Source organism: Octopus bimaculoides, chromosome 10 (assembly GCF_046866305.1).
Source record: "Octopus bimaculoides isolate indiv1 chromosome 10, ASM4686630v1, whole genome shotgun sequence".
NCBI lineage: Eukaryota > Metazoa > Mollusca > Cephalopoda > Octopoda > Octopodidae > Octopus > Octopus bimaculoides.
The window spans coordinates 71,910,353-71,922,815 of record NC_142937.1 but is presented as its reverse complement, the minus strand read 5'-3'; the positions used below and the strand labels follow the sequence as shown (position 1 = coordinate 71,922,815).

General features: G+C 31.0%; 1 protein-coding gene across 29 annotated transcripts in view; it reads left to right on the top strand.

Annotated features, from left to right (window-relative positions):
• The window catches only part of LOC106882425 (oxysterol-binding protein-related protein 6), a 287,012-nt gene that overhangs the window by 64,204 nt on the left and 210,345 nt on the right, over positions 1-12,463 (top strand). For 15 of the 29 annotated variants that reach the window (XM_089358779.1, XM_089358772.1, XM_089358769.1 and 12 more), the window contains one exon: positions 1,189-1,254. The exons of the other annotated variants lie outside the window; for them this stretch is intronic. In XM_089358779.1, coding sequence (XP_089214905.1) covers positions 1,189-1,254 — 66 coding nt within the window. The remainder of the gene's footprint in view (positions 1-1,188; positions 1,255-12,463) is intronic. 29 annotated transcript variants of the gene reach the window in all.

Sequence of the window (12,463 nt, the reverse complement as noted above, 5' to 3'; positions counted from 1 at the left end):
GATTGGTTTAGACTCTTCTATACATGGAAGTAGAATAGCATATTTGTGTTAACAGTCACTCTAAATTGTAAAGCCCTCTTGCTCAAATATGAACAAGTTACTATCATACACTGCAATGTATCTGAATGCTGTCAATTGTGCATTAATAAATGTTGGTAATTCTTGAAGATGACAATTTCATTGTCCTAAGAAAATACTGTTCTTGTTTAGTTCCCCCCACCCACCTCCTGGTCAGACCTGTGATCAAAGATATTCCAGTATTAACTATCTTATCTTTTGTATATTTAGGATCACCTTGTTCAGTGTGTCTTCCTTGTTTTAAGACATAAAGGTATGATAGGAGGGAATCTGGTTGCTATTTGTAGCAGGTCAATCTACTGCATAGACATTCTCTTACTGGTTCATTCATCACTAGGGAACCTTAACAGACTAAATCATTTCTATGATCTGGATGCTAAGAAACTGGAATTCACAAACTCCCCCCTCCCCTCGTTCTTGCTGCTGTTGATGGAAAATATACAACCTGTGGCACACCTAACAAAAATTATCTTGGATTTTTTTAGTTGTGCAGTCCATCTGATTGAGAGCCATGTCTTATGTGACCCACTTCTTGAGAAAGGTTGGCCTATGCCTGCACTGTAACCTAAGTCTTTGATCTTTTAATGCTATTTGTTAGGTTATTAGGACTTAAATTAATAACAACCTGACAAATGATATTGTGAGTAAACATGTCTCCTCTCTTATTTGTTATTGTAAATGTTGTTTGCAAACATTGATACTCATGGAGGTGTAGATTAGAGAAGAGTATAGTGTAAGGAGTTCAGAACACAGCTTTGTGCTGAAACACTAATTTATTTTGCTGCAATGAAGAAAATTAATTTACATCCTTAATCCATACTTTATTGTGTGTGTATGTGTGTTTCTTAAGAGAAAATATGTTTGTTATTCATTATTTTGTTAATTTCTATAATTTCTAAAATAAGTAAATTGTTTTGAGTTTTTGGTTGCATGAAGTTAAAAGTGGTTTTGTTTTTACTTGCTATTATCCTTGTACTAATGTACATACATTGAATGACATCTATTTTCCTAATTTATTTCTTCTAGTTTAACATTTTGTAGATTAGTTCATCATTTTATTGCATCAACCATGATTTTCATAAATAATATTCATTTCACAAATAAACATAGGATTTACCTGGAGATGTAGACAGTGTATTTGCGGAAGGTGATAAAGAAAACAGTCTAACTACACAAGTAAGTATCTTTCATTCTGCATGGGTCACTCTCTCATATTCTGCTCATTGTACAGTCTTATAAATCTTGTCTCAGATTATTTCTATATCTGTGATCAATGTTTCCTTTAGCTAAGCAGTTTGATTCCTTGAAAATCATTCAATTATATATTGTTATAGATAATTCCTATTGATAAATTTTTTTTTAATTTGAGGCAATTATCTAACAGAATTTTACTATGATAAATTCTCTTAGAACAAGAATATATATTGAAAGTAGAAAAGTTATGGAGACAGATACTTTGATATCAACTACTGTTTGTTATTGTGATGGAATGGAAAATAAACCACATTGTAGTTATTTCATTGTTGCTGTTAGCAATTAGTGCGAAAATATTTAAAGCATCAGGGTTTGTTTGATCAATCATTTCTTCTTTTGTAAGAAACTGATTTCAGAAATCTAGAAATGGGAATTTTAAAACTTCAATCATTACAAAATGTATTTGCTCTTCACACAACACCTAGATAATGTTTGAAGCTGTAACCAAAAGTTTGGCTTTCATTTCACAATTCACTGAGATATATATATATATATATATATATATATATATATATATTTTTTTTTTTTTTTTTTTTTTCAATAAATTGTGAAATGAAGGCTAAACTTTTGTTAACTATGGGACAAATTATTTTCCTAATATTGCTGCAGCATTTTTTTTTTTTTAGTTTGTAATAATTGCAGTTAATAGCAATATAAACTGAAAAACTTTTATTTATTTTCCTGTCTGAGAAGATGGTAGTTATAAAGTGTGGTGATAAAGCAACTGCCTCCATATATAAAATCATTTTCTTTTATTGAGAACTGATATATAGCTTTCTCATAGCCATAATTATGGAAGCTTTTCCATTTATTCAAACATTAGTCTTACCTTCTCATTTTCAAAAAAAATTAACATTATTTTTAAAAAATCAACATTATTATCAAAAATCTTTCATGGACACTTCATTATAAAAGCTGAAAGCAAACATTTCGATAACATATATTGTTGCCATTTAATCATTTTTCTCTCCATATTTTAAACTCAGAAATTCTCTGAAAAATGTAATTTTGTAAATTCATATAGAAAATCACAAATTTCTCAGTAAACCTTCAGAAATATAATGAAAAAATATCCAAAGTAAATATTCGAAGTAAATAATATTCCTCCCTTTCACTAAGCTGTATATCATGTAAATACTATATGTAGTATTTGTTTGTGCTTGTGTATAATCATTATTTTCACATAAATGGCCTATTTTGGTAGCATTTTAAGGATTCACTGAGCTGCAATAGTTTATCTCTGTAATTTGTGTTGTGTTTTCAGTGTTCAAATAAAATTAGTGAAATCTCACTCTACAAGCTTTATATTCTATTCAGTGTTTTGTAGTTAGATCAGTTGAGATAAATATCAGTTGTGAAAAGTTAGAAATAAAAGACAAATTAACAATTATATGAAGTCCTCATTTAGAAGTCTTGTAACATGAAACCTGATGACTCAACAAAAGTATAATCCTTAACATCTATTTGGATAACTGTCTAATATATCAAATGAATATCATAAAGTTTTGGTTATTTTTTCTAACATTATGAAAATAAAAATGAAAAATTTTATATAATTGTTAATTTTCTGCTTAATTTATTACATTTGATATTTGTCTTTATTTCTCTGTGGTTTTCTAAATAGTTGAGTGTTGTGTATTGATGACTCATTTTTTTTAGTTTGGTACAATGTCAGCAGTTTTGAAGAAACTCTTGTAAACAAGTAACTCATTCAATAGTATCCGTGATTTGAAGAAGTAAAACCATTCTGTCACTCTCTGTGCCGCTCATGCTCTCATTAATTTACTCTTTCTCCTCTCTTTCTTTTTTTCTCTCACCTCCATACACATTATATTTAACAAAGTTTTAAAATTATACTCTCTAGTCAAAAATAGCTATGTAAGAAATATATCTATGGAACATATTGATGTTTCTTGTAATATTGTTTACTACAAGCCATATGTTGTTATTAAAACCTAAATGTAATCAATGTAAAGTGCTCTACTTTAATCAGGTAGGTAGTTAACATGCATGTGTTAGTTTTTGTTATCTGTAATTCTTTGTGAAATTGGAAAGATTTGCTTCCATAAGCAGTAAAATGTATCCAATGTTGCACAACTTGCTGTAGCTGACTTAATTAGATTTTAATATTTTCTGTGTGCCATAAATTTTCATTATTAATGTAGTGTCTGTCACAATATTTCAATGAATTTTTGTAGCTTTTGCTACTGTTTACTACCAATCATCTTTTTAAAAATTATCTTTATTTCAGAAATTCTTTTGAGCAGTACTGTAATTATAAATATAAGAATCTTCATATATACAATTGTTATTTTGATAATTCATTCAGAAATATATTGTTTTGCAAATATCAATATATATATATATATATATATATATATATATATATATATATATATATATACACATACATACACACATATATATATATACACATTGCATTGAAAGTACTTTTTCTATTGATAAAATAAAATACTGCCAGAATCTGAAATTTTCTTGTTATTGAAAATTAAATTGTTTATTTCACCAATATTATCCTAAAATTGCTTTTTCTTTTTTTGTCATTTTGACAGAAATTTTGTATTTCATGATGAAAATATTTGGAGTACCACTGTCATAATTTTAGTCTGTCCATAAATCATATATCTATGAATAAGCCTATGTTATGGATAAACTTTTCAGATCCAATTCAGCTTTGTAAATTTTATTTTTAGTTCCTGTCAGATAATATAAAATCGAGGTAAAGCAGCAACTCAGTTTGACGTTCTGTATAAATTTAAAAATTATAACACATTTTTCTCTCTGAACTATCTAAAATATATTATACCTCTTGGTCTAAAGAGATTAAGACATTTTTGAAAACTCCTTCATATCAAAACTTCTGTTTGGAAAAACCTATTTAATATTTATAACCTTTCAATATTATTAACTCTAATAACATTCAATATTATTATTTTTGTTGCAACTTTTTTTATGCTTTAAATACATTTATCATATGTTACAAACATTAAACAGACTTTGACATAGCCACTTTTGTACAAGTATGTTATATGTCATTCTGTGTTATTTAATATCAAATGTTGCTTATTATATTTCTTTATTCCATTCATTTAGTTATAGTGAAGCAAAATGAACATTTTAAAGGAATATGAAACTAAGTCCTTTGTTTTTCAAGACAAATCTCTTCATCAGAGGGAATGTCCTTATTAACCATTATTGAGAGAAATGGAAATAGAAAGTACATACCTCACTCCATTTATAAGTTGATCCTTGTTTTTGGAATCAACTTGTTTAGCATATCAACTTCTGTTTCTTAATAAAATGGACTGTACTATTTGCAACTTTGCACTATCTGAATTGTTTACCAAACTCTGCAATGTTTTTTTTTGTCCATCTCTCTCTGTATATGAAGGTTGCACTTGAATGTGTTGATAAACTATTCACTTTTTCTATCCTATATTCTGACACACCTCAAGAGCAGCTGGCAACTGGTAGAACAGCTTCACAAACTTGCCCAAACTAGTTTGATCAACACCAGTTTAATTTGAATGTCTATTCAGTATATACCAGCATCATATTAGCCAGGGCTATACATTCTGACCATTACTTCTTGGAAAGATGCCCATATGGTCAACTAATGCTCTAGACAGCACATCGTGTTACATTATTAAAAGTATGTGGACAATGCCCTAATGCTATTTCCAGAGACAAGATCTGAAAGAAATACATCAGTTTCAGTTATTACTCAGCTTAATCAACTCCACTGCATACTTGAATTGAGTTTGGGTGGTAATATGTAGTCTACTCAAAACAAAGGAAGATATATCTTAGCAACTGTAAACCTTTAGAACCTGAAATCCATGTGTGAACAAATGAAATTGCCCTCCACATCATCATTTTTAATGGGATTTAACATATAATATATCATACAGAGAGATTTGAGACTCTTGTTGTCTACAAAAGGCTGTGAGCCAGACTTTGTGACTGTAGATTATCAAATACTGTCATGAACTAGTCTGCTATCAAAGGGAAAATGAACAACAACTATTTGACTTCTTTTAATCATTACTACTGTAGGAGCTTGGGGAACTGGTTAAAAGGCAATAATGAACTTCCATCTGATATGGATATTTGTGCTGAAAATGTTTACAAGTTTTTACTGTTAAAAGTATTTGCTTTTACAAGGCCCTTGATGCACTGTTATTTAAATGCCCCCTCCCCCCACACACCTTGCTTTCACATTGTTTCTTGTGCATCACTAACTTTCAACATAACTTTACTGACTTCTTTTCCAGGTTGTGTTAATATGTTTCATGATAAACACCCAACAATTATTATCAGATAATCTTTATTAAAAAAGAAACCCTACTCCTTGGTGAAAGTCTGTCTTTGACAGTGTTATTTAATTTTAAAAATTGAGGTGGATGTTATAAACAATATTGTTATGAACAGTTGTTTGAAATTGAGCTTTCAAATAGTGAATTAGAGATAGACATCTTCATGGTATATTGATAAATTATCTGATTTTGGTTTGATGAATTTACTGTATGTCACAACAGTGAACAGTTTCTGGCTAGTAAATTAAAAAATCTAAAGAGCTGTTACAAAATCCAACAAGAAATCAAAATTCATGTTTAGAAAGGCAATACAATGTCATTACTTTACTCCTAATTTTTTTCCATGCTAGGATGAGTTAGATGAATATTATGGCACCTCACCACTTGTTGCAGTATTTCATCATTTGGCACATACAGCAAGATTAATCTTTGTTTTTGTGTATAATGTGATTTTTCTTTAGAGTAGGATGGAGCATAGTTTTTACAGCTAGGTATTCTTCCTTTCACCATCCTCTTCACAACCCAGATTAAATGTATTTTATTGAACCACTGATACTAGAAAGATTTTCTACAGCACAGTTAAACAGTCCTATCTGCATTATATCAGTTTTTATTCCAACTTAGTATTCTCCTTGACAAGTTGTTGGCGCTACAACTTGCAGAGTCATGTCTCTTCTGGTTGTATTTTTTATTTTTTTGAAGTGGTGACAATTTATTTTATTGGCTTCAGTTCACAAAAAGAATTGTTAAAAACAGATTTCTTTGTTGACTGTTTTGATTTTATCTAATAAATATTCTGTTACAAAGTAGTGTTTCTTACATCATCCCATTTTTCATTATTAAAAAATTAATTTTTGTGAATTAATAGAAATTTCTAAGAATCAATTATGGCTATTAATGGGTTGGTTAAAAAATGAAATTTTATTTGGTAAAAGTATTTATTACTCTAGTATTATCCATTAAAACAATTTTTCCCTAGTACTTTGCTTTGTTTTTTTTTTATCATTTCAAGTTATTTAAGTATAAATGAGATCAACTGCTGAAATGGACATTTTACAACTTAACTATGAATTGTAAAGATATTCTGAACAAAATAGTAAAGATAATAATAATAACAATAATATAAAAACAAAATTGTAACAAAGTGAAAAATATAAACTTTGTATATATAATTCAAATGTTAAAGAAACCTCTGACTCACTCTGTTTAATTTAGTTTATTTTGTTTTAAATTAGTTTTTATTTAATGAGAAATTGTAGATAGCCTGGGATTTATTCAAACAATGCAAGTCCCTTATATTTTATGATCCTAACTTTATAAAATCCATCTGTATAAACAAACAAACATAGGCATGCGTGTGCTCACAGAGAGAGAGAGAGAGAGGGAGGGGAGAAAGCAAAGAGAGAGAGTAAAATATTTGTAAATTATTCTAATTCCTATTATGCTTTTGTTCTGGCTTACAACAAACTTCTATTTTAATATTATGAAATGAATAAAAAATACAAAACAAAACAAGCTGAACATTGAAACAAAGCACTTGATGTAAAACTATTCACTTTATCTTTTGTGTGAAACTACTTCAAAAGAAAGTTAACTCCTTTCAAGTAGACTTAAACATATTCTGCTATTTATTGAAAATTTCTCATAGCAATGGCCAGTAATCAATATGTTGAGCCCTTCTCAATACCTTAATCTTTTAAATCTGTAAATCTTCCACTTAACACTGTTTGGTAAATTTCTTTTGACCAATATTGCATCCAACCACTTCAGGGGAAGAGCAGTGATCAATACACTTGTGCCCCATTTCAATAATGATTTTAAAAGCATGGTATGTCATGTGAAGTTGCACAATGAAGTTAGTCCTTTCCAAAAGACAAAACCTATTTTAAAACTGAAAATTTAATGAAATATCAACAAAACTGAGAAAAAGATATTTCACAGGAAAATTACAGACATTTTGTACATCTGTCTAGGTTATTAAATCAACATAGTAGACATCAACAGTTCAAAGATAGGATCTACATATATAATCTTTTGATATCTATATACACTTACCTGCAGTTAATTCTACGTTCAAATTGCTATAAAAAATTCTACATCAGCTATTTTCATGATTCTATCTTAGTTTAACCTTTCAGTTTTAATAATAATGTGAAAATTTAAAACACTTTTTTCCTTTTAAGTTTAGTTGGCATCAAAATCACATTTTACTATTTGCTACTATATTTTCAGAACAACTTTCTTAGCTATTATTTTGTAGTTTGTTATTCTATTTCTGTATCTCTGAGATGGATAATTTCAGTTATAGTAAGATTAACATAACTAACTTTACTTTTTGTGTATATATTTACATCATCGTCATTGTCATCCTCACTGTTGCTGTCACTGTCTTTTAATGCCTCCGTTTCCATGCTCGGAATTTGTTGATGTGGAGTTTTTACTGCTGGATGCCTTTCCTGCTGCCAACTTCCACATGTTTCCATATATGTTTCCAATAATTCTGCTTGGTCAAACATACTGCATGGAAGATTGGCAGTGAAGGACATCACTTGTATAATGGTGGCACTTGTTTACAACTAACACATGATCTCAAGACAAGGAGACAATAATAGACATACATATGCACGCGCATGCACACACACACACGCACACCCACACACACACACACACACACACACACACACACACACACACACAGAGGCTTCTTTAATTTTCCATCTCACAAGGATTTGGTTGGTCGAGGGCTGTAGTAGAAGCAGCAGACTGCTTAACTTACAGCCATGGCTTGCACCTGGCAAATAAATGCATAAACAATCGTGCTTAATTTTTTTTAATCTTTTGGTATCCTTCGGATTTTTGGTGGGATTTTCTGCCATATCTCTATTCTCACAACAAACATTCTACTCAAAATAGTACTCGGCTTTTTCCCCTCCTTACCACTGACAGCCATCTGATTCTCTCCATAGTCTGTCCACTGTCCTTCCTTATGTTAATTATCTTCTCCTGTTTGTTTATCTATTTGGTCAGTAACTAAGCATCTGAGATCTCAATATAAGTAGACCAAATCACATTTATACACAATGCTGCAGGCAAGATTAAATTTGTGATTTACTGTTGAATAGACTATTTTGTTGATCGCTTGCATACAATATTGATCTTTAGTCTTTAGTTAACTCTTTCTACATCCATCTCAATTATTGAATGAACACATATAGGATTCTTTGAAAACAGTTCTATTGGAATTATAAGTTTTAGTGAAAATGTATAAAAATGCATGAATATTATGGTTTAAAACTGACCTGTAACATCTGAGAAGTTTCCTTGATATATATGCTGAAAGCAGGATGTAGGCAGGAAATAAGTGTTGTATAGTATTTACTGATAAACACTAGCTCCTGGTTCAAAAAAAGGATTAGTTAATCTTACCAGTATATGATGAAAGGCAAATGGACAACAATGCAAGATGAAACTAAATACTGCTTGCTCTCTCTCTCTCTCTCTCTCTCTCTCTCTCGCTCTCTCTCTCTCTCTCTCTCTCTCTCTCTCTCTCTCTCTCTCTCTCTCTCACATACACACACACACACACACACACACACATTTAAACTTGAGTACAAGAAAACATCATTGAAATATTATATATAACGAAATGGATTTTAAAAAAAATTATAAGCTGTATAAGAGAATTTAAAAAGTAAACAAATGTAAGCAGAAAATATATCTAAATTGACAAAATTAAAAGAAAATAATTTCTTCAAAGAAAACAAATATTTACAAAAAATCATGTATCTTGTTTAATGTTTATTATCTTATTTCTTTATCTTTCGGCAAATTACCTATCTTTGTTGTGTATTTTAAGCTGAGATTATTAAATGTAGTTTGATTCTCTTTAATGTGAAATAAGCAAAAATATATTTTGATTGTTATATAATGAAGTCAGATGAATTCTATTTTGTTACTTGACAAATTTACAGACAAGATGAGTCAACTACAAAATATAAATAACTTACACTAAAGTTGCTGATGTAATTTAAAATCTTGACGTTAGAATCACTTTCATCTCTTCAATTTATAAACATGTTTTTAATCAGTATTATGTTCTATATTGTCAAGTTTTGATATTACAAAACATTTTAAATTTACATAATTTTGAACTTCTGATCTGGTATAGAGATGCTGTAATTGTTGTTTAACCCCAGGTCTGATCTGATCATGTAGACTTATGATCAAAGTGTTGAAGCTATTACCATCCTGTCTCATTTTATGATAGTATATCCAATATCAAATGTGTTTAGAAGATGGAGTATGGTTTGAGTGGAAATTGGCTGCTATTTACATAACAAGTCAAGCATGCATTTAGTGATGTTTTTGTAAATGTTTTTACTCATACAAAACCTTTGAAATACACATCTCTCAAGGAACTCCTACATAAAAATTATATTTTTAGAAGTTATTTTTGAGTAGATTCATGAAACTTTTCTCCTAGTTGTTAGTTCATGTATTGTTGTTTAGCCTCCTAGTCAACCTGGATTGACAAGATAAACTTAGCATCGAAGACATTCCAGCCATGGCCACCTTGTCTTTTATTCAGACATAGTATATTTAGGACTACATTATCACATATGTTTTTCCTCTTTTTAAGACAAATGTTTAATTTGAATAAGATTTGACTGCTATGTTTTGCAGGTCAAGCAACTATGTAGAAGCTTTGGTGTTAACTTGTTTAGTTCATATTGTTCATTATGTTGTGCTTCAGAAGCCTTTGCTCTTTGGAACTTGCTAAGAATTATCATCCAACTCCTTATCTACTGTATTCAGTTTTCCATATCCTACCACATTTGATGCCTCGTATGCCCAACTTTTCTCTGAAGATGCTTACACTCTGTTGAACATGCACACTGACATTATACATCCAGCAGAGCATACTAGCTTCATTTCTTACAAGCCTATGCATGTCCTCAGCAGTCACAGCCCATGTTTCACTGTTGTTTGCTGGCTGTTTGCACACAAGCATCATACAGTCTGCTTTTCACTCTGAGTGAGAGGCCTTTTGTTACCAGCAGAGGTAGAAGCTCTCTGAACTTTGCCCAGCCTATTTTTATTCTAGTAGCTATACTCTCAGAGCATCCACCTCTGCTACTGACTTGGTCACTTAGATAATAGAGGCTATTGACTACTAGTTTGTTCTAGTTTTTCCCCTAGCATGTAATGGAATCTATTTTCTGTACATTTTCAGTGTTTATTGTACCTGTGCACCTTCCACACACAAAAACTATCTTCCCTGTTAACCTTCTTCTGATATTGCTGCACCTCTTATGTGTCCATTGCTTACACTGGGTACTTTTTATGGAGTTTCTACTTATGCCTGTTTTACAGATCAAGCGGGGATTTGTGATTTGTCCCCTTTCCTACTCACTAAGACTTTGGTTTTTGCTAGGTTAACTCTAAGGCCCTTCAATTCTAAATCTTGTTTCCACACCTGAAACTTTTTCTCTAGTTCTGGTAGTGATTCAGCTATAAGAGCAAGGTCATCAGCATAGAGGAGTTCCCAGGAGTAACCGTCTTGAATTCCTCTGTTCTTGCCTAGAGGCAAGTGTTTGTGTACTGATTATAGTATTTCTATTGGTTGGTTTGGTTAGAAACGTAATGGTGGCTAATTTGGTGCATCTAACATTTGAGGTAAATTTCAAACAAGATAGAATGTGTAAGAAATACATCTGAAACCAATAAAGGGCCAGTAGTTGTTATTTAGCTCCAGGACAACACTTAACTATGACAGTCCTATCTTTTTAGATACATCTGTGACTACACTATCCATTATATCCTTCCTTGTTTTAGACAGTGAACTTTGATTTGATAGAGGTTTGACTGTTATTTCTTATGACCATGTAGAGCACAAGAGTGCAAACAAACTACCAATAATATCCTTTAGTCACATCACTTGACTTCAATCTTTCTCCTTAAGAATGTTAAAGAAAACAACACAAGTGAAATAATCAACAATGTTGTTTTTAGTATTTTTTTTTTATCAGACAAAGGACTGTTTATTAACTTTTGTAAGACAAAGGTAGTACAGACAGTTGAATCAGCCTGAAGAATAAAAATGACAATGTTAATGAATGATAATAGGTCAACTTTTTCTTGGGGTTGGTTTATACCCAATACATTATATCAAAGAGTGTGAGTAGGCTGATGATGGTTTAGTTGTTAGAATACCGTTAAACTGGTTGAGAGATTGGTAGTTGGTATCCTCTTATCTTCTACCCTTTATTTGTTACAGTCATTTGACTATGACCATGCTGGAGCACCATTTTGAAGGGTTTTAGTCAAACAAATCAACCCAAAGACTTACCTTTTTAAGCCTAGTATTTATTTTATTGGTCTCTTTTGCTGAAGTGCTAAGTTTTAAGTGCATAAATACACCAACACCAATTGCCAAGCGGTGGTGACTCACACACAATGGGTTTCTTTCAATTTTTGTCAAACATATCCACTCACAAGGCTTTGATCGGCCCAAGGCTATAACAAAAGACACTTGCCCAAGGTACCATGCAGTGGTACTGAATCTAGAACCATGTGATTGAGAAGCACACTTGTTACCACACAGCCATGTCTATGTTATTCATATTATATCAATAGTCAAGACATTTTAGCTCCTAAAGACTACGTTTGCCTATCTTATTTTTGCTGTTGTTTTGCTCTCTGGTTACTCCTGATTGAGAAACCTATGAGCAAAAACATTTCAGCCTTGATCATCTGGTCTCTTTGTATATCAGGATCTAAACAAGTTCATCTTT